The sequence below is a fragment of the Spermophilus citellus genome, assembly GCF_964194105.1.
Source record: "Spermophilus citellus genome assembly, chromosome: 9".
Taxonomy (NCBI): Eukaryota; Metazoa; Chordata; class Mammalia; order Rodentia; family Sciuridae; genus Spermophilus; species Spermophilus citellus.
The window spans coordinates 115,329,850-115,351,056 of NC_138191.1; the positions used below are offsets into that span (position 1 = coordinate 115,329,850).

The 21,207-nt window shown below is 48.3% G+C and overlaps 1 protein-coding gene across 7 annotated transcripts in view; it reads left to right on the forward strand.

Moving 5' to 3' along the window:
- Positions 1 to 21,207, forward strand: part of PHC2 (polyhomeotic homolog 2) — a 105,113-nt gene that overhangs the window by 52,817 nt on the left and 31,089 nt on the right. For 6 of the 7 annotated variants that reach the window (XM_081305089.1, XM_081305087.1, XM_081305091.1 and 3 more), the window contains 7 exons: positions 27 to 254; positions 2,731 to 2,889; positions 4,067 to 4,144; positions 4,589 to 4,753; positions 6,533 to 6,685; positions 7,781 to 8,093; positions 20,629 to 21,032. In XM_081305089.1, coding sequence (XP_081161215.1) covers positions 81 to 254; positions 2,731 to 2,889; positions 4,067 to 4,144; positions 4,589 to 4,753; positions 6,533 to 6,685; positions 7,781 to 8,093; positions 20,629 to 21,032 — 1,446 coding nt within the window. In that variant the 5' untranslated portion in view covers positions 27 to 80. The remainder of the gene's footprint in view (positions 1 to 26; positions 255 to 2,730; positions 2,890 to 4,066; positions 4,145 to 4,588; positions 4,754 to 6,532; positions 6,686 to 7,780; positions 8,094 to 20,628; positions 21,033 to 21,207) is intronic. The other variant, XM_081305093.1, reaches the window with a different exon arrangement.

Genomic DNA, 21,207 nt, shown 5'->3' on the forward strand with positions numbered 1-21,207 from the left:
TTTTACTACTGCCTCTTCCCTCCTAGTGTCTGCCTGCTCTTCTGCTGTCTGTGTGCCCTGACTGTGCCACTCTGTAGGCCATGGAGAATGAGCTGCCAGTCCCGCACACATCTAGCAGTGCCAGTGTCACCAATAGTACCAGCGGGGCCAGTAGCAGCAGTGGCTGCAACAATAGCAGCAGTGGTGGCAGTGGACGCCCCCCGGGACCCCAGATTTCTGTATACAGTGGCATTCCTGACCGACAGACCGTGCAGGTAAGATTCTGATTGATCCAGGAATTGCATTCCTTAACCATCCTCAGGGTTAGCCGGGCAGAGGTGTAGGCATGATCTGCTGGAGTAACCTAGATGCCTCCCAGATGGGCAAAAGGGAGTAGGTTAGTAGATCTATATTTGTATATGGTTAGGGGAGTGGGAGAGGCGCAAGGAAATTTGGAAAGGGAGAGTACTTAGCAGATCATAAAAATCTCTTTCTTACCCAACAGTGTAGATCCCAGGGTGATATTTTAGGAGAATAGTGTGTAAAAGGGCAGACAGCTAAAAATAAGAAACAGCAAAAATGACTTAACTGCTCAGCCAAAATCCAAACCCATTATCCAAATGACCATTGACCTGTCAGGAACAAATAAGTGTCTCAAAGACAGAGGAGCATAAAAGAAGCCCAAAGGAGTCTATTGTTCTTGAGCTTTTTTCTTTTTTCCCTGAAATTAACAAAATGTCATCCATGAGACCCCCAGATGATTACACAACGTTCCAAAATGCAGTCCTGGCCATGTGTTGCCACCTTCTGTGTGCCCAGCACTGTGGCAGCATTCTGCATGTTTATTTCTCCAGCTATGAGAATGGCTGTTATCAACACAGTCCTATAACTGCTGAAATGAGGGCTCTGAGAAGGCAGTAACTTGTTTAAGGCCATTCAGATAAAGAAAAAAAAATGAGCCTAAATCTGACCCCAAGCCCATGTTCTTAATCACAACAATATCTGTTTGAGGTTCCTAGATAATATAGGCAGAAGAGAGAGGCCACAGTTGAGAAATGTTTACTCTAAGTACTTTTGCTGTACTGGAGGAGTAACCTCATCCCGTTTTGGCCCCAGGCCCAGATAAGGGAGTGGGGGAGAAGCCACAGCAGACAGTGAGAAGCCTGAGAAATTCAGCTAAAGAAGACATTAGTGGATGACCTGGACTGTCCCTCTCCTTGTTATCTCTGCCTCATACTTAATCTAACCATGTCTCCAGCTCCCACCCTGCTCCCTGCCTCTTCCCCTGCCCCTTCATGCATGAGTATCTGAGCTCTGGTATCCAGCATCTGGCATCAGGGATGTGCCCTCCTCCCACCACTCATCAGAACTCAAGGCAGAAGAGGCTTGGGGCTTCTGCTGTGGCAGCCTTGCATTTACACCCAGGCAGAGCCACTGGGAGCTCCTCCTGGCCCATCCACTGACACCCTCTGGTGAGGAAGAGTCAGAACCTCAGGTACTGCTGGCTGAACTGCTGAAAGGTCACTTAGGAGGTTAAGGAAAAAGAAGGGCCAATTTAAGGGGAAGAAGAGCAGATGATTCTGGGGACAACAGGGGGTTAAAAAGTAGAATCCAGATGAAGAGGATCTGAGAGAGTAGAGCGTACTAGGGAGAGAGGAGTCAGAGAAATATGTGCAAGAGTTGGGGTTAGGGTTTCTAGGGAGACACCAGAGCCCACTGAGGATCTGTGATATCAGCCTGTTCTCAAGAACCCCAAGTCTGAGCCCAGAGCTTTCGCCCTTAGCAGGGCCTGGGGTCAGGAGCAGCCCTATAGCCAAGGATCCCACAGAGTTGAGGGCAGGGAGTAGGCCAGAACCCAGGCAGCACTAGTGCTGGGTACCAGCTGGGAAGCAAAGGTAGGAGGGAGAATAAATGTCTCTGGGCCTCCTAAGAAGAAGACAGAGGGCCTGAAGCCTGCTGTGTAGCATCCAACTCTCTTTGTTCCTGGGGGTGGGGGAGGATCAAACAATAGCCCTTTATCATTTCCTAGAGGCTGCTGTTCAATCAATCAGGAAGGAGGGAGTAAGCAGTAAGGCCACAGAATGGGAGAGAGTAGCTAAAAAGAGGGAGCAGAGGAGAAAAGAGGTGAGGGAGGGAAAGAAGAAAAGGGGAATGTATCATTCCTGTGGCCCAGCTTGCTGCAAGGCCACCTTCTCAGGACTGATAGGATCCTTTGAGCATTGTGTGCCAAACCTGGGGAGTAGCACCCATTCAACCTTGTAGCCTCTGCAAAAGCGTTGCCTTTGCATGAGTCTCAGTTTGGCTGCTTCTGCTGAACCTGGCCCCTCTGATTCAGCTCTTCTTCCCAGAACCTCTCTTCATTCTGCCTCATTTGCTTCACCTTCATCTGAGCTACAGAGTGCTTGGGGGAGACAGTACCTGGCAAGCCTGGCATGGGAGGCTTCTGACTCTGGGAGAGCTGGTTAGAGCAGTGGTATGCTGCTACGACTCTCCTCACAGCATTGATGCAGGAGCAGGCCCATCAGGGAGGAGCTGGAGACTAATCAAAATAGCCAAAAAAGACAGAAAACTCTTCTAACAGATGTCTCTTGAGTCAGAGGCTCTGGAGAGGGCAGTGGGTTGTGGTGATGGTCACAGATCCTGGGGTTCCCCGAGCAGCTGAGGAGAGCTGGGTTGACAAGCCATGACTGCAGTAGGGGTGTGCCATGCAGCCAGCTGACATCTCCAGCTCCCACTCTCCCTGCCTCCCAGGTGATCCAGCAGGCCCTGCACAGGCAGCCCAGCACTGCGGCTCAGTACCTGCAGCAGATGTATGCCGCCCAGCAGCAGCACCTCATGCTGCAGACAGCTGCCCTGCAGCAGCAGCACCTCAGCAGCGCCCAGCTCCAGAGCCTGGCGGCAGTACAGCAGGTGAGGAGCCTGGCAGCGGGGATGAGGCTCATGGGGTATCCAGACTGTTAGAGCAAGAGGAAGAGGAAGTGGGTACTGCCAATGCTTCCCCTGTCTCCTCTTGCCAGTCCACAGAGTCCTAGTGAGGGCTTGCCATCATTTCTTTTTGGCAGACGAGGAACAGAGAGAGCCCAGCTAGTGAGTGGAGCAGCTGGAATTCTCACAGGTTGTCCCATAGAGAAGTGTTAGGAGAGCCACTTCCTCAACCACATCACTGTGCTGCTGGGAAAGGGACCATAACTCCAATGAGGCACTCACAGGAGAAGGGTGTGCCAGACTCACTTTCTGTCTGTTTCCCTCTGCTCCCAGTAGTTGAGAAGAATACGGTCATCCATTTATTCTTCCACTCATCCATCCATCCACCCATCCATCCATCCATCCATCCATCCATCATCCATCCGTCCATCCACCCACCCGCCCATCCGTCCATCCACCCACCCATCTACCCACCCATCCGCCCATCCATCCATCACCCATCCACCCACCTACCCATCCATCCATCCATCTGAAAGAATGTTTTATGCAAAGTTCATGTCAGGTACTGGGTACGCTGTGGACCCTGTCTTCTTGGAGCTTGGAGTAGGGAGTTAGCAAGTATATAGGACCAAAATAGACAAGAAAAGAAGCTATTTAAATATCTCAGTTGTGGTATGATGCACTATGACAGAAAAGAACAGATACTTTCACTGAAGGTCAAGGAAGATGACCCTACATTGGGTAGTCAGGGAAGGTCTGCCTACTGGGATAACATCAAAACTGATGCTTGAAAGATGACAAAGAGGAGAGGCAGAGGGGAGCAGTTGATACGTGAGACAGAGTATCGACACTCTCCGCATGGCGCAGCGAGCTGCATGGGTGGGGAGGAGGCCTGGAGAGAGCTGCAGAAACGGGCAGCAGCAATGGCTGACAGAGTGCTTAGTGCCTGTGTTCTCTTGTTCAGTCCTCCCAGCAACCTTTCAGCTGGGTATGGTCGTTATCACCCCCTACGGAAGGGGAGACTGGGCCCTTGCTCAAGGCCCATGATGGGGTTGGGCTCCCAGGGTTGCTGTCCTTACCACTGTCCCTGGAAGATGAGAGCTCAAAAATGACTGGGGGTGGGGTGCTGGGACACTAGTAGCAAGAGTCTGTTCTTTTCCAGGCGAGCCTAGTGGCCAGCAGACAAGGGAGCACTTCTGGCAGCAGTGCGTCTGCACAGGCCCCCGCCCAGTCACCTTCGGTGAGTAGAACTGGGGAGCAGCACACAGCACCCATAGCTCTGGACCAACTCCTTCCTTCTTACCTAAGATGCTCGCGAGTTCCTGGACCCAGCGATCCTTAGTGAATCCTTAGCTGTGCAGGATCATATCTGGAGTCTGTTGCTCTTGCCAGGGAAATAAAAAGTGCATACGTCTCTCTAACCCTTATAACAATGCTCTGTCATCTTTCTGGTGTCAAGGCTCTGTTGCTAGCTCCTCCTTTGAATGCTGAGTCCTCCCTGAACCTCTGTACCTAGGCCAGAGATGGGGAAGTTCTAGGTGAAACTCCTTGACCCAAGGACCAGAGGTTCTAAAGGAGGCTACATAAACCAAGGAACAGAAGAGAGGGAGAGCAAGAAATGAATGAGGGGACACAGCTCACCTCAGAGCCTCCTGTACCCTACTGCACGTGTCTCTTTCATCAGATCAATCTGGCAGCCTCCCCAGCAGCAGCCCAGCTCATCAACCGGGCTCAGAGTGTCAACTCAGCCACAGCCTCAGGCCTTGCCCAGCAGGCCGTGCTCCTGGGCAACACATCTTCTCCAGCCCTCACCGCCAGCCAAGCACAGATGTATCTCAGGGCACAGATGGTGAGTACCCCTGGCTTGAGCCATAGATTTGGGGCCAGGAAGACACAGGCTGAGAGTTTGGGAGCTGGAAGACTAGAAAAATGAGGAGACAAGAAAAGGGGGAAGAAGTACTGTGGGACAGGGGCAAGAGGAAGGGGGTAGAATGAAAAGGGTGGGCCTGGAAGGCTGAGTGGGAATGTGGTGTAGACTCCATGACTCAAGGAAGGGTGGGGTTCCAGGCTGAGAAGAAGTTACCCATAATACTTCCCTTCCCCGTCCTACAGCAAATAAAATCATCTCCTTATCAGAAACTGTTCCTGAGAACTAATTAGGGTAGAGTGTGCAGGGGCCCATGCCCAGCCGATCCTCCACACTCAGACTTAAGATGAGCATACACACAGGTACTTTCCCAAAATGGAATCTTCCCCTACTCTGACAGTTCTTGCATGGACTGACCACCTCTAGCTCAGGGGCCAAAGGTACACTGGAGAGCAGAGAGGTGCAGCTTTAGGGCCTGATGCTTACTGCTGCTGCCCCCACTGCCCTCCCATACCCCCCATTCTAATCAGGTTCCCATGAACTTGTTTGGGCAGGATACACCCAGGCTATCGCCAGCACACATAAAAGCTCTCCTTGGCACCTGTCCCTAAGGGGTCCATTAGAAACCTGATGGGCTTCTAAGATTCTAGAGAATTCCCTGGGACAATGACAGCATTCTCCCTAGCAGGCAGTAACTAACATACGGCCTGTGTTGAGCTCCCATCTGAGTTATACCTCACATTTCCCATGCTGAAGAGTTTTCTCATCAGCCCCTTGGCACACCATCCTGAGAATAGTGCAGTCCTGCCCCTCCCTTTGCTCTTATGGCCAGAACTTGGCAGTTGGAGTTTTTTAGTCTTGCTACCATATGCCTGTCCTGGGCTCTGAGTTCCTCATTTGAGGTTCATCCCCATTCTCCAGCAAGGCCTCTTAGACACACAACATCAAATTGACTTTCACTTCCCTAGCAAACTGACAGCCACACATTGATACCTCCCAAACCTCCCTTGCCTCCACTTCACTCACCCCCATGTCCCACTCAGTGCCCCCACTAGGACCCCGATGCCTGCCTGCTGCTCTCCAAAAGCAGGACATACACATATAGAGGAGTGAGCCTGGAAGCGTGGCCACGGAGCTGAGGGGAAAGCCCTGACAGCACCGCAGCCTGTCCACACTGGTGCAGTCTAGACCCACATGGGGCGAGGTGCCAGCTGGGAATGGCAAGTAACCTGTGCCCTTCCAGATGAGATTCAGACACCAGTACAGCTCCAGATTGTCTACTTCCTCTGCTATTGCTGCTCCTAGGCCCCTTCCTCCAAATTTGACTTAAAAATGACCAAAAGCATATGTCTGATTTGGTCCCTTCTGGAGGAGAATTTTGATCTGATTCAGCCGTTGGGTTAGGGTTGAATTAGACCCAGAAAATAGTCCTTGGGCACCTGTCTGAGGTCCCTATTGGCCAGGATGCTGAGGAGACAGTGAGTTCAGGGTGTCCACCCCACCCACCCACCTAGAATGAGCCCCTCACAGTTCTGAAGACCCAGAGCAGCTCTCCTGCTCCATCCTGTCACTGCCCAGCATGGGTCAGCACACTACAAGCCTCTTGAAACTTTCAGGTGGTCCTTGGGACCCCTGCCCTTACCTGCTTCCTTATTTCTACTTCCTAGCCAACCCCATCTCTGCTCCCTGGCTACAGTGTTCTGCCCTGTGGCTGAACCCACATGGGGCAGGTAAAAGGCGCCTCGTTTCCTGTGATTCCAGGCCCAGCCAGGTAACCTGGTGCAGGTAGCTAGGAGCCTAGGCGGCACTGTTCCTTTGTCCCCTCAGCTCATCTTCACGCCCACGGCCACCGTCGCTACTGTGCAGCCTGAGCTCGGCACTGGCTCCCCCGCCCGGCCCCCCACCCCCGCCCAGGTGAGGATCCCATGTTTGTGGGAGGGCAGGGGGGTGGGCAGCACTTTACAGGGGTAGGATACTGGGGATGGGCAGCCCTGGAGGAGCTCTGAGTCTTTGGAAAGGCTGGACTCTTCTAGGGAAGCAAGTGGAGACCAGATGGCCCACTGCTCCCAGACCAGCTCTTCAGTTCCTGTCTAGTCGGCCTCAGCCCCTCTTGACTGCTTTTCCCTCAAGTACAGTTAGGGTTCAGAGGGCAGCATGCTGAGGGTTTAATACCCCCACAACACTCCTCGGGATAACTTGCTTATTGCTGCTTTGCAAGGGGAAAATCCCACTCTGATTACATGTGCCAGCTCTGCCAGGATTCAGGGGAAATGGCACTGAGAGGGAGGAGATGAGTCCTGGGTTCCTGCTTTCTGCTGGCAGCACATGGATATTCTTATGGCGGTGAAGATTCTAGGAGCTGCTGGGGAAGGAGGAGTCCTTCCAGCTCCCATCTCTCTACCCCATCTCCAGAATGGGGATGGGAGCCTAGGATTGGGTAGCAGTTATCAAAGTCTGGCACAGCTTCCATGTATCCAGCAGAGGGCGCCAGGAACCAGGCTGAGTAAACATGCTGCCCGTTTCTGCAAAGGCCTGGAGTTCACCTTATTTTGAGGACAAGATAATGCTTTGTTTAGTGACTTTCCTGGCCAGTTAACTTTCATTTTTGCCCTGGCCTTTTCCAGCATGGGAAGCCCCATGCTCACTATATCTGGGAATTATTTCCAGTGGTATGCATCCAACCCTGTTAGTTTGGGGAGGAGGGAGGCTAACTGGGGGAAGAGCCTGGCCTCCCTGACCCCGCCTGCCCCAGCTTGGGGAGCAGTCGCTTCTGAGAACTCAGTTACTTTTGCTGGTGGATCCAGTCGGTAGTGATCTTTCTTATTCTTTCTAGAATTTCACTTGCTTCTGGTTCCTCTTTCAGCCCTAACTCATTCTTTTTCTGTCTAATTTTATAACCCACTATCCTGTTCAGCCACTGCTGGATCCATCCCTAAGTCCTCTCTCTTGGTTGTGCTAGCATTTCTCCTGCCCACTTTCTCTGGACTCCCAAAGACCCCTCTTTTCCAGGTACAGAACCTGACCCTCCGAACACAGCAGACACCAGCTGCAGCAGCCTCGGGCCCTAACCCCACTCAGCCTGTCCTGCCCAGCTTGGCCCTGAAACCCACACCTGGCAGTAGCCAGCCTCTGCCTACCCCATCACAGGGCAGGAACACTGCTCAGGGTTCCCCTGCAGGTGCCAAGCCTGGCGTAACTGACAGTGTGGTGGAGCCACTCAAGAAAGGAGATGGCAATGGCAGCCTGCCAGGGAGCGTGGAGGGCCGGGCTGGGCTCAGCCGAACTGTTCCTGCTGTGGCTGCCCACCCCCTCATTGCACCAGGTAAGGGCTCCAGGAACAGAATCCAGACCAGGCTGTGAATCAGGAGGAATCTTTCAAACCTTCATTTTCCCCATGGACCAGCTGTGTGTCTCTCTCCCCTCTTCCAATCTTAGGGTGTTCATCAGCTCCTGATTCTGTTTCAACTTTCTAGTTTGATTTCTGTTTCTAACTTTAAGAAAGGAAGCCAGATGTGTAGGAATAAATGAGTTCTTCACAATGGATCTTGGAGTACACTATCATATCTCTTAACCTTGAGTGAGCAGAGGTTGGCAGGTGGACTATTTTAAAATTCCCTGTGACTCAGTGAAAAGAATTGGGGCTAGCCAGAAGCGCGGAGGAGCCATGCAGGGAGTGGGAGTAGAGCATTTGTCTTCTCATCATTCAGCAGATGTTTGTTTACTGGTGTTTGCCAGTCACATTGCCAATTCTGGGTGTACAGAGATCAATGAGAGCAAGAAGGGCACAGTCTAGGTGGGGAGACTGACAGGTACAGACAGGCTGTAAGCTCCAGCCACTGTAGGAGCAAGAGTGGGCCAGCCTTGTAGAGAGGAGCTGAGAAAGGCTTGCCAGTAAGGGTGACACTCGAGAATAGATCGAGGAGATTAAAAAAAAAGAAAAAAAAAAACCCAGCATATTCTGCAGGGAATGAATCAGTGTTCCCTGGCTAGACTCCTTTCCCTGCTTGCTAAATGTTCCCAGCACTGCCTATTATAGGCAATCTTTAATGGGAAAAATCTGCCAACAGTCCTAGAAGCCAGACTTTATCGGTCTAGGGAAATAAATAGAGTGGCAGGCAATATGGCTTGGTATTAAAGAAAGACTCTGGTCATATACCTGAGAAAACCACTAACCCTCTGCCCTCATCCAGGCCATTTTACCATTCAATGTAACTTGCATATTTTTTTTTTATTGAAAACCTACTATTTGTTTACTCTAAATTAAAACCAAGATCATCTAAGCATGTGTGTGTGTATGTGTGTGTGTGTGTGTGTGTGTGTGTGTGTGTGTACGCACACATACACACACAATTCTGGAGATTGAACCCAGGACCTCACATATGCTAGGCAAGCAGTATACCCCGAAGCCATATCCCAGCCATTTTTATTTTTTGAGACGGGGTCTCACTAAGTTGCTGAGAATGGCCTCAAACTTGTGATTCTCCTGCCTCAGCCTCCCTGGTATACCGCTGCATTACAGCTACTATGCCCAGCTCACAGTATGACTTCTTACCTAAAGTGTGCAGCCAAAGGGAAGAAACCAGATATATAAACAAATCCATTCAATTTCATAATCCTATTAGGTACCGTGGAGCACATGATCACCTCACTGCCAGGCACAATGGTCAGAGGTGCCATATCCTGAAAGCATGAGCAGTGACCCAGCAGATGAAGCGAGGAAAGGTATCCCAGGCAGACAGAGGGAAGCACAAGAGAGCATGACCCTGATTGGAAAAAACTGGGCTGAAATAATTTATTCATTTTTTGAGACTCCAGAAACCACCTGGGACAAAGGGCCTGTTGCTACCTCCAAGTGGCCACTGCCGAGTGAGGAAGACACTGCCCTGCTGAAGCGACGTGGCTCCCAAAGTTTCTCAGTGGCTGACATAGCTTTCCCCAGAGACTCCAGCCTCTTCCTTTTATGGGAAAAGAAACTGAGGCTCAGAATGGTGAAACTCAAGGGGATCTTACAATGTGCTGACAGCAGCTTGGATTCCAGCTAGAACTTGGAAGCTGCGTTTCTTCTACATTCTCACTCCCACAGACCCTTGAACAATACCAGGACTCAGGACTCCCTGAGAACCCCATTCCTGCCCAGTCCAACATATGGCTTCTCTCTAAACCTAAGCAAGCCCCCCAAAGTCTAACGACTTTTCAAAAGAAAGAGCAGTTCTTGGGGTCTTCCCCCTGCTAGACATCTCTGGGTTCTCAAGGAAATTAGATAGAAAGGGACCAGCATTAGGGAAAGTCCCTCATCTGTTAATCTGCTAGGCATTTAAATCTTCAAAAAAAAAAAAAAAAACCCTTAAGGTAGGTATTTATCCATGTTATAGATAAGAAAACTAAGGCTCAGAAGAACTTAGTATATTCTAAGTTCTTAAGGTCACCTAAGTAGTAAATGGTAGAGTTGAGACCTAACTCCATATCTGGCAGAGTCAGCTTCTGTCCTTAATCAAGCCAGGTTGCCCCTTAGTTCTTAGATTGCTTGGCCTTGCCTGATCCTGACCCAAAGCTCAAAGAGTCTAGGCGTTCTAAGACTGTCTGGACTTTGCAGAGCTGATGACAGGCTCTCTCTTCTTAAGCCCTATAAGCATCAGTGAGAAACAGTCTTGTGATCCGGGAGCCTAGGTGTGGCTTGAGACTAACAGTGTGTGCCCGACACAGTACAGAGGCCAGCAGCCCCATGGCAGTCTGCGTGGAGCAGCTGTGAATTGAGTGCTTACTACAAAGACCCTCTCCCCAGAGACACAGATCAGTGGGCTTTGCCCTACTCCTGCCTCCCACCGGCCTCTCCTATTCTGGCCACCCCTCCTCTCTACAAGCCCTTGGTTCCACTCCCCCTCTCTCACCTCCCAACGGAAGGCAGCTGGGGAAGGCTTAGGAAGCTTGGATCCTCTGAGGGCCTCCAGAACAAAAAGACTAAAATGATTCTTATGGCCTGCTGGGGACAGCGTGAAGCAGCACCTGCCTTGGGCTTCACAGTTCCCCAGTCAGAGGTGACTTCGGGCCTCCTACCCAGAGGACCCATGGTGAATGAGCCAAGGGAGGGAAAGAGCTGAGGGAAGAGTGTGCTCGTGCATGTGAGGCAGAGAGTGTGCGTGTTTTGTTTGCTATTTGAGCGTTTTGGGGGCAGCTAGCAGGCAGCCCCCAGGGAAAGTAGCCAGTGGAGACCCTGGGGGGCTGCATGTGTTCTCCTGGGTGTTTCCTCCCTGAGAGGCAAACTCTCCCTCCCAGCTGGGACTGCTCCCACTGACAGCTGTTTGGGGGCAAAGCTCCTCCCCCATGGCAAGCTCCCTGCTGTTCCTGCTCCTGTCACCTTGGCAACCAGCTTCTTTAGGCTCTGCAAATAGAAAAGGTCCCTTATGCCCTGAAAGGGGGCGGGGTGGGGGAGGGGAGTACAGGGAGGAAGGGAGCCTGAGGTTGCACTCTGAGGGGAAGGCAATGGTCTGGTCTTGCCCTTCTCGGTGATAGGAGGACTGGACCACAGAGGGCAGAAGACGAGCAGGCAGCAAGGGTCTCATGGGCCTGGCCTCCAGGGAAGCCGAGTCCTAAAGGAGTTGGGCCACAGCTCTTGCTCGGTTCTTGGAGTCCTCATTGTAGAGGATAGCTCCAGGCTTTGGGTGCCCAAAGGTGAGGAGGAAGTTGCTGACTGGGAGGGGGGATGCTGTGATAAAAGGGAGCTCTTGGGTCATTGAAAATCTGGGGTCCTTTTCACCCAGTCCTGCTTCCAGATGCCAGGCCTTTGTTCCATAGCCTCAACCCGCCTCAGGACACTGAAGACAGAATTCTCTGTTGGGCAGGCCTGCCACATAGCTGCTTTGTTTAATCACAGAGAGTATTCTGTGTCAGGGTGCAGAGATTTCCATCTGTAATAGACTGGACAATGTGATGCTTGCTGATTTTTGGATTCTCGGGTACCACATTTCCCTTCCAAAGCAGCCACCAAACGATGGGGTAAACACACTTTTACTTACAGAATCCAACTAACAGCAGTGAATGCAGGTGAGCCTGTTGTCTCTGGAAATCAAAATTCCCACCAATTTTAACACTAAAATCATGGAATTAGCCATGCAGGTCACTTCAACTATCTACTGTAGAATCACATTTAAATGATGAAGAATCTCTTCTTACTATTCAGAGGGAAAATCCAGAAGATATAGGTTAGCAGTAGAGGAGTTTTATATTTTGCTTAACATCATTCACTGCATATATATGTATGCATATGTGTGTGTGTGTGTGTGTGTGTGTGTGTGTGTGAGAGAGAGAGAGAGAGAGGAGAGAGAGCCCACGGTGATACACAAAGGGCCTTGGAATTGTTCAGCTTTCCTTCTTTCCTAAAATTCTTTACCTAAGGCTTCTATTATACTACTTCCCTGGTTGCTACCAGCTAATAATAATAATTTCTAGTTAGTGAACAACCATGCTCTAGGTATTGTACTATTTACCTATCTATCTCATTTAATCATAATGGTGATCATTCCATTGCATAAATGAAGATCTAGTTCAGAAAGAATAATTAACTGCCATTCCCAAATGATTCTACTCTATCTCTTGTTCATTTAGCAACTATTATGTGCCAAACATTATTCTAAGCACTACAGGAGTTACATAACTGAGTAAGAGCTGAAATTTTAATAGGGGGTATGAAAATTTGGGTCATGCTTTTAAAAATGAGTCTGTTTCACGTGAAACAGAAGGAGGATTGTCTCAGCTGGCCCCAAGAAGCACCTGAACCCAAAGTGGCCACATATATACGTGACCATCTAGGTGTGGAGGTAGGACCTGTCTTTGCCTTTTCCCTTGCCTGCTGCCATTAGCTGTGGTCTCCTCAGTCCTGTGCCCCCTGTGTTTATTTTTAACTCTTAAAGGAACTTATCTGTTCCCACCCCTCAGATACCTGCCACCTGTCTGCCAATAGCTTCTCAATATGCATCCATCCCTGCGCTCATGCCCTCTCCCCAGCGATTTCCAGCTTCTCTAGGGTATTCCTACTTTGGTTTCATCCCACTTTATACCATTTTTTTTCCCTAAGAATTCATGAACAAAACAAAAACAAAACTTCTGAAGTCTTCCTCTATGGAGACGTCCCCTTTCCCAGATTCCTGACCACTTTGCACAGCCCCAAGGTCTTCCTAAGCCCACTTCCCTTCACCAGGGAGGCAGAATGTTCTAGCAGGAAAAGCAGGGGCTTCAGCCTTAGACCTGGCTTCAGATCCCAGTTTCATCACTTACTGGTTTAATGATCAAGTTACTAAACCTCAGTTTCCTCATGTATAAAACATTTTCCATAGGCTATATCAATGAATGAGAGGCCTGCGAAAATGACCAACACAGAAAACGCTCTTCTCTTTCCCTTCCTGTTCCTACCCTTACCTTATCACCAGTTGATCACCAGGTTCTGATGATGCATCCTCTGTACTGGCTTCCTGCTTTGCGCAAGGCCAGCTGATTTGATGAGGCTTAACTGATCTCCAGGACATCCTTCTAAGCTGCTAGAATTATCTTCCTAAACAGCTGCATTGTTTCTTTCCTGTTTAGAGACTTCACAGTGTCTGTATTTCCTACCTGGCCAGTTGGAATGTCGAGTCTATAAGGGCCCACAAAGCGGCATGTTGATGAGTGCTGATGGATGACTCTCTGACCTGGGTGGGACCTTCAGGACCCTTGACACACCACTTGATTGCTATGGCTTCCTCACATAGACACTCTGTTTCAAGCAAATATGGTCTTGTCTCTTCTCCCACTCCCACCCCTTTGTGACTGACCTGACCAGATATATTCCTTTTGCCTCCTACCTTCTGCCAGAACACACCCTTTTCATCGTCCATCCCTCCAAGACTTTCTCCAAAGTTCTCAGCAGCCACAGTTCATATTCCTGGGCTTGCCATATTCGTTTGTGCTTGTTAACAGCTATTCACTCAGTCATAGGCATTTGGGGCTTTTGCTGTAGGCAAGCCACTGGGCCTCCTTTGTCAAATGAAGTCAACGTCCCCTCAGACTTCTGCATTGTGGAAGTCATTTGGAAATTACTCTCAGTTCTTGGTTGTAAAATGGGGACACTGCTCAATTGCCTCATAGGCTTCTTATTAGGAATAAATGATATTCAAATTATGAAAACTGAGAATTTCAAAGCAATGGTATTTTTAAAATATCATCCTTTACTGAGCATCTTCTGAGTACCAGTCATTGAGCAAAGGCAGTAAATGTTTTTGTGGTTCAAACATAATATTCTGTTTGATACTAACAATTACCCTAGATGCTATGTATCAATCATTTATAGGACAGGAAGTCAAGATGCAGAGAGGCTTAGGCAGTTTCTCTAAGATCATAGGTGGCAGAACCAAACCCAACCCAGATCTACCTGACTCTAAAACCCATGCCCTGTACTCACTTCCCTGTAGTGCTGTCCCTCTGCCAAGGGAGGGCAGGGGCAGAGATGCAGAAAACAGTTTCTTTTTTAATTCTCCAAGCCACTCAGCAAGGAATCCTGCCCACACAAGAGTATCTGGTGGTTTTGCCAGATGCTGCCAAGCAGACCCAAAGACATTAAGGCTGAATAGAATGTGACAGAATGCCCTACACGTCTGTTTTTATGACCTAGTTTCCTCTGACAGGGAAACTCCCCTTAGTTCTCCTTCCCCTCTCAAACCTCTCCTGACCCTAAGCCTGGAGGGAATGCATCACAGAAAATTCATGTAGAATTGTTTTAGGTCTTTCTAAAAAGAGCACCCTTGCCAGATATAGTTGTGCAATCCCAGGGGCTCAGGAGGGTGAGACAGGAGGATTACAAATTCAAGAGCAGCATCAGCGACTTGGCGAGGCCCTAAGCAACTTAATGAGACCCTGTCTCAAAATGAAAAACAAAAAGGGCTAGGGATGTAGCTCAGTGGTAAAGTACCCCTGGTTAAATCCCCAGAATGAATAAATAAACAAATAAATAAATTTTAAAAAGTGACCTCGTCTTTTCATGTGTGTGTGGAGCTCTGACCTCTGGTGAGCTTCAGTCTCAGTCACCTCCTGAAGCCTGGTCACATGAGGCTTCTTTGGAGCAGAGCAACCTCTTGAACATGGTGCACAACTTAGACCCAACCTAAAAGTGCCTGCTCATCTGGCTCCCTCCTACAGACCCCCTGGGCTGAGAGCACTGTACAGAGCACTCTGTGGGTCCCTTAATACACCACAGTACCTTCCTGAGGGAAGCCTTCTTCTCTGCCCTCCTTCCAAAGCCAAATCCTCTTTTCCATGTTCTTATTATTCTGTGCTTATCCTATCACAACATTTACCAAATGATGCTGAAAGTCTCTGTCTACCATCTGTCTCTTTTACTAGACTGCAGTCTAATCTAGGGACCATATTTTATCCAGCTCAAGCATAGTGCTTCCTCTGTAGTAGGTGCTTAGTAAATGCTGACTGACTGAATGGTTGAAAGTATATCTTCACTTAACTTTTTAAATCTTGAAAAGTAGTGGTTGGAAAAAGATACACCATTTCTCTCCCACAGGCATCCTCCAAAGGAAGTCAGTTTACTGGACTCTCAGAAAAATAAGGCTGTAGGCAGACCCACCACCCGTAAGCAGGGTGCTCGCAGTATTTCTAAGACAGTGAGCTGTTCCCTACCTATGTGAAGCCTTGAGATCAATAGAGAACTATTATTGATAAATTTTGGCAGTGGATGCAGTCAAGGGAGTGTGCCAGTGACCCCTCAGTCAGCCCTCCTGCCCGCGAGATCTTAATCCTCTTGTTAGTATCAACACACTGGTTTGGAAGCAGTGAATTGGCCTCTTCAGATTCTAAGGAGGCAATTCAGGTTAGAGCACCAGCCAGGAAGTTGAGCGATGCTTCAAAGCAGTCTCTCCTTTGAGCGAGGTCCTAATTTGCAAAAGCCCTCAGCCTGCCTCTCCCCTGCTCCATAACACAAAGGATTGATCAGGCTTTGCAAAGCTGTGGTTGAGATCCCACAGAAACGACCCATGTTTCTTAGAAGCAATGAGCTTTCTGGCAGCGAGGGAGTGTGTGAGCTGGGGAGAAGAAAGCTATTGGTCTTTAGGAAGAAATAAGAAGAAAGGTCTGGAGAGATTTCTGTACATTAATATTTCACAGTCTGATATACCCATTCTAGCTGGAGGGGAGGACATGACTTCTGGTATTGTGGCCTCACTGCCCCCAAATTGAACAGGGAGGGAAAGGAAGAGGGAGAAAGTGAATTGATCTTGTCATGATCATCAGAACACATTTGCTGATCACCTACAAACTTGCCATTATGTTAGACAAAGCAGAGGGTAAAAGAAGCACTGCTTTAATTTAATTAGAGTACATCTTTTGGATTAAAAGATAAGACTCAAAAACCTTTGACTTAAAAAGCATATAGTCTACTTGGAGCAATAGGACATCTACACACAAAATAATAAAAGTATTCCCATTTCATTTAATCTAAGACATCTCTTAATTATAAGATGAAAGTTATTTTACTAACTCTTAAGAAAGAAACTAGCATCCGCTGTAATACGCAGCAGCCCAATTCCAAAGATGCTAAAATGGAGGGGGATAATCAATTTTTTTAAATCTGTGAAATATGTATATAGGAGAGTACCTATTACAAATGAATCAAACAAAGCATTCAGGAACTCTAGGGAAACACCTGTAACTGAGGCCCAGCCAAAACCCCTTAAACCTGAGATCACTGAAGCAGAAGGCAGGCATCTCCACAGGTGGAGGCACTAAGAATGAGGCCCAACAGACATGATGGGACAGGAAGTCTTATGGCACAATGAGGGAATCAGGGTGGGTGGGTACAGGAAGGTCAGGATAGGCTGGCGGGCACAGGGTTCAGCCAGCTAGACTGTTGGTGAGACCGTGTGGCCTGTGGGATGATACCCATCTCACCCATGGACTGGCTCTAAAGAGAACAAGTCCCAACATACCATCACTCATTCACTCAGTAGTGCTGACTAAGCATCTTCTAAATTCAAGTTACTTTGGAAGAAACAAATGAGTTCCATAAATCTTGCTTACTAAGATTAGTCATTTATTGAAATAACTACAAGACAGATATCATGCTTACCTCCATTTTAAAGATGATGGCAAAAGGGTACAGAGAGGTCAAGTCACTTACCCAACATCACACAGATGGTAAGCAGCGGAGTTGGTATTCAAATCCAAGCATATTGACTCTAGAACTCACATTTACTGCTGGGCACATTGCATCTTAGAGGACAGTGTTAATCTGAAAAACCTTAGTGGCAGTTCAAAAAATGGAAGAGTCCCATTGGCTATATGCATCAAGGAAGAATGACAAAAATTTGGTTTATGAGAAAAGGGACTAACTGTACAGGGGATAGGGCACAGCACAGTGAATGGTAGAGATTGCTTGGGTCAAAGAAATAATAAGAATAAAAAGGTTACTTTATATTGAAAAGAGATCTTGAATGCCAGGGGCTTGGGACAACTATAGATAGGAGAGTCCTTGGTGGCGTTCAGTCAGGGGTCAGATCTGAGCACTAGGAAAGATTAATTTGCACTCTATTCATAGGATGAATTATAGCAGAAAGAAACTGGAATCAGGAAAAGGGTTATAAAATTATTGCAATACTCTATCAAAAGGATTTTTTTTTTACCCCAGGATAAGTTAAACCATGTGTTGTTGTTTTTTTTAATTAACCTCAAAAATACCTATTCATTCCTCTAAAATACCTTAGGATCTTTAATCTATGAATTTATTTAAGTTTTATGAGCTTTATTTCCAGGTTGGGTTATAGTGGCATTATTTGTCCTGAAACGATTCCCTTTGGTTTTCTATGAGCAGCACAGGTTAGGGGAGAGCAGGGAATAGGGTGGGAAGTGCAGGAATAGAGGGCCAGGAGCTGGTGGTTTCCTCTCCCAGCCTTTGGTGTTAGCTTTCAATCACTGTAGCAATCACCCAATCAGCTTATAAAGAGAAAAGGTTTATTTGGGCTCACAGGTTTGGAGGTTCCAGGCCATGACTGGTTGGCCCCAGTGTTTTGGACCTGTGGTCAGGCAGCACATTGTGTCAAAAGCATATTCATAGTAGTTGAGCAAAACCACTCACCTCCTGGCCAGGAAGCAAAAGGAGGATGAGGGGGCAAAGGTCCCATAGTCCCCTTCAGGGGCAGCACACCCCCAGTGACCTAAAGTCTCCCAGGGCTCCCAGCACATGGACCTTTGTGGGTTGTTTAAGGTCCAAACTACAGCATTTGGTACAACAAATATGTATTATCTCTAAATTTATTCTCTGTCCTCCACAGATTTAGACCTTTTGCCTCTTCAACCTTTCCTTTCTCATCTTGTTAATCCTGAATTTTAATCTTCCTACTCTAACCACCCCAATCAAGTTGTAGAGCTAGAGAAAATTTGTGTGAGCACCTAGCCCAGAACTCTTGTTCCACTGGGAAAAGCTGAAGCTCTGACCACATCGTCAGCAGGTGGTGGGACACACCACTGATGCTGTAAGCTCCCGACATGGACCACTTCCAGCTCTCACCTCAGATGGGTAGCCCCTGGGATGACTGTGTCCCATGGGAATGGGTTGCATTTTCAGTGACACAAATGCCCATCACTTGCAGGTCCTTTTGGCCACTGGGGTCTAATAGGCATCTGCAGTATCTCTCAGGTGCCTTATCAAGAGTTGTTTTTCAAAATACCTGAGTGTTAGTTTATCTGATGAACAATCTTTGCTGATGGGTGACCTCAGAGCTATCTGACATAGTGTTAGGAGACAGGACCTAGATTGGGATCAGGGACAATTTATAATCACCAAATGTCTGCTGGCAGTTTCCACCAAGGTCCCACCATCACCTCAAACTCAACACATTCCCCTTAAACCACTTCAATGTCAAGTTTCCTAATTCCCCCATCCAGGACAATTCAGATTAAAATCTTATGGGCCATCCAAATTCCCTCGTCTACAGCAGTCACCAGGACCATTGTGACTTTCCTTCGTATTGCTTCTTGTTTCTGTTCTTTCCTTTCCATTCCTGTTGGCATCCTTCTTGGAATTCCAGTTGGGCTGTGATGAGACAGTCGGAAAGTTGCATATAGACAAAAATTTTCAAAAGAAGGTACCTCGCCTAACTCAATTTGAAATCAGCGTACCTGTAGCATCACAGAATTCTTTTTAAAATACTAGCTTGAGACCCGGAAGGTTGTGAGCCTCTAGTTGTAAAATCCATGTGTAAGCTTCCAGCTGTGACTGCCAGGGCATTCAGATGGCACAGGCTCCTCCTGTGGGTCTCCAGCCACGGGAGTCTGTAGAGAGTGGCTTCTACATGGGATAGAATCACTGAGCTACCCTGGGTGCCAGTAAACAGAGGGATTTGTGGGAGGAAATCAATCACTTGAGCTGAATTCCCTGAATCCTTAATATATACAGAGCAGCCGCTAGATGCTGAAGGGATTACTAAAAAATATAAGCTTCCTTAATCTCAAAGAGACGGCCTGGTTCAAATAGCAGAAAGAAAAACTACCAACACATGGAACAAAGAGATTCCAGATCAGGTCAGGCATGATGGCACACACCTATAATTCCAGCCACTGGGGAGGCTGAGGCAGGAGGATTGCAAATTCATGGCCAGCCTCAGCACTTACCAAGACCCTATCTAAAAAGAGAAAGAGAGAGAAATTTAGATCAGGCCAGGTGTGGTGGTTCATGCTTACAATCCAAGCTACTTGAGGGGCTAAGGCTGGAGGATCACAAGTTTGAGGCCAACCTCAGCAATTTAGCAAAACCCTATCTCAACATTTAAAAAAAGGGGTGGTTAGGGATGTAACTCAGTGGTAAAGAGCCCCTGGGTTCAATTCCAAGCACAGAAAGGAAGGGAGGAAAGGAAAAGAAAAGAAAGAGAGAAAGAAAGAAATTCCAGATCAAGACATGTTTTATCTTCTTGTAAATAAAACGATCGCTGTCCAGCACTATGTTAGGTACAGGATAAAGAGATACATTGTAGTTTCAGACCACTGGGGATTCATGACTTAAAAGGAAGACAGATAAGTAGCAATATCACCCACCAAGAATAATATTATTATGACAGAGGTAAACCAGGGATGCTTTGAGAACCTAAACTAAGATGGAAATAAATTTAAAATTGTATCTAGAAATGATTGATCATGGCTGTGTGCCAGGCACTGCTATACACATTATGTCATTTGCTTACATTTTATTTTTAGGTTTTCCCCTCCTTTCATCTTTACAGTGATTTTCTGGGCAGAAACTATTTCCAATTTTTGGATTAGGATGGTGAGTCTTGGAGAGGTTAGGTAGCAGTAACTAGTTAGTTCCCATGGTTTGTTAAAAAAAAAAAAGGAACCAGGAGTTCAGCTCTGGTCTGCCCAATGCCAGTGTTGGAGGACTACTGTGTCCACTGACTCTTCTTCTAGGAAGCTCAACCTGGGCAGAGCCAAAAGGATGGATAAGGATGAACCACGCAGAGCTGGGTGTGGATGGAGAGGAGTTTGCAGATATTGTAGGCATAGAGAACAGCAAGTGCTGGGCTTGGAAGAGAGAAGAAGAGGAAACACTTAGAATCCAGTATTTCTCTGGAATGTGTCAAGGAAGCCTTCTCAAGGGGCATGAGTTTTGAGTCAGGCTTTGACAGACAGCCCATAGAGTCCAGTGTTTGACATAAGAGAAAAGCAAGAAGGGAGTATGTGTTGGACTCTGGCATTGCCGAGGCCAGGCTCTAGGTGAAACATGAAAGGGTACATGGCATTGGGGAAGCCCTTTATTTGTGGGTGCGGGAGGGGTGCGTCGAGGGCCATGGCAGATGAGCTTCAGCTGTGCCTCTAACCTGGTGTTTCCCCTTCAGCTTATGCGCAACTACAGCCACATCAGCTCCTCTCGCAGCCATCATCAAAGCACCTGCAGCCCCAGTTTGTGATCCAACAGCAGCCGCAGCTGCAGCAGACCCAGCCGCCACGACCTGCACCCCAAGCCCAGTCCCAACCCCAGCTCACCTCAGTCCCTCCAAGCCTGGCCCTGCAGCCTGGCTCAGAAGCCCACACCATGCCCCTGGGCCCAGTTACACCCACCCTGCCACTCCAGTGTCCCACTGCCAATCTGCACAAGCCCAGCAGCAGTCAGCAGTGTCACCCTCCCACGCCAGACCCTGGGCCTCAGAATGGACATCCCGAGGGCATGTCCCACACCCCTCATCGCAGGTTCCAACACACCTCAGCTGTCATCTTACAACTACAGCCTGCTTCACCAGTGGTGAGTAAGCTGATCCTAGGATGTGGAGCGACTGGGGAGGCCGCAGCTCAGGCAATCCCACAGCCCCATTTGGATGTGTTTTTGGGTAGGCTAAGTGTTGAAGTCATCTCTGGGTGTTCCAAGGAAGATGACTGAATCCTAAAGCCCTGCCTGCTGCCCTAAGCTCCACAGAAAT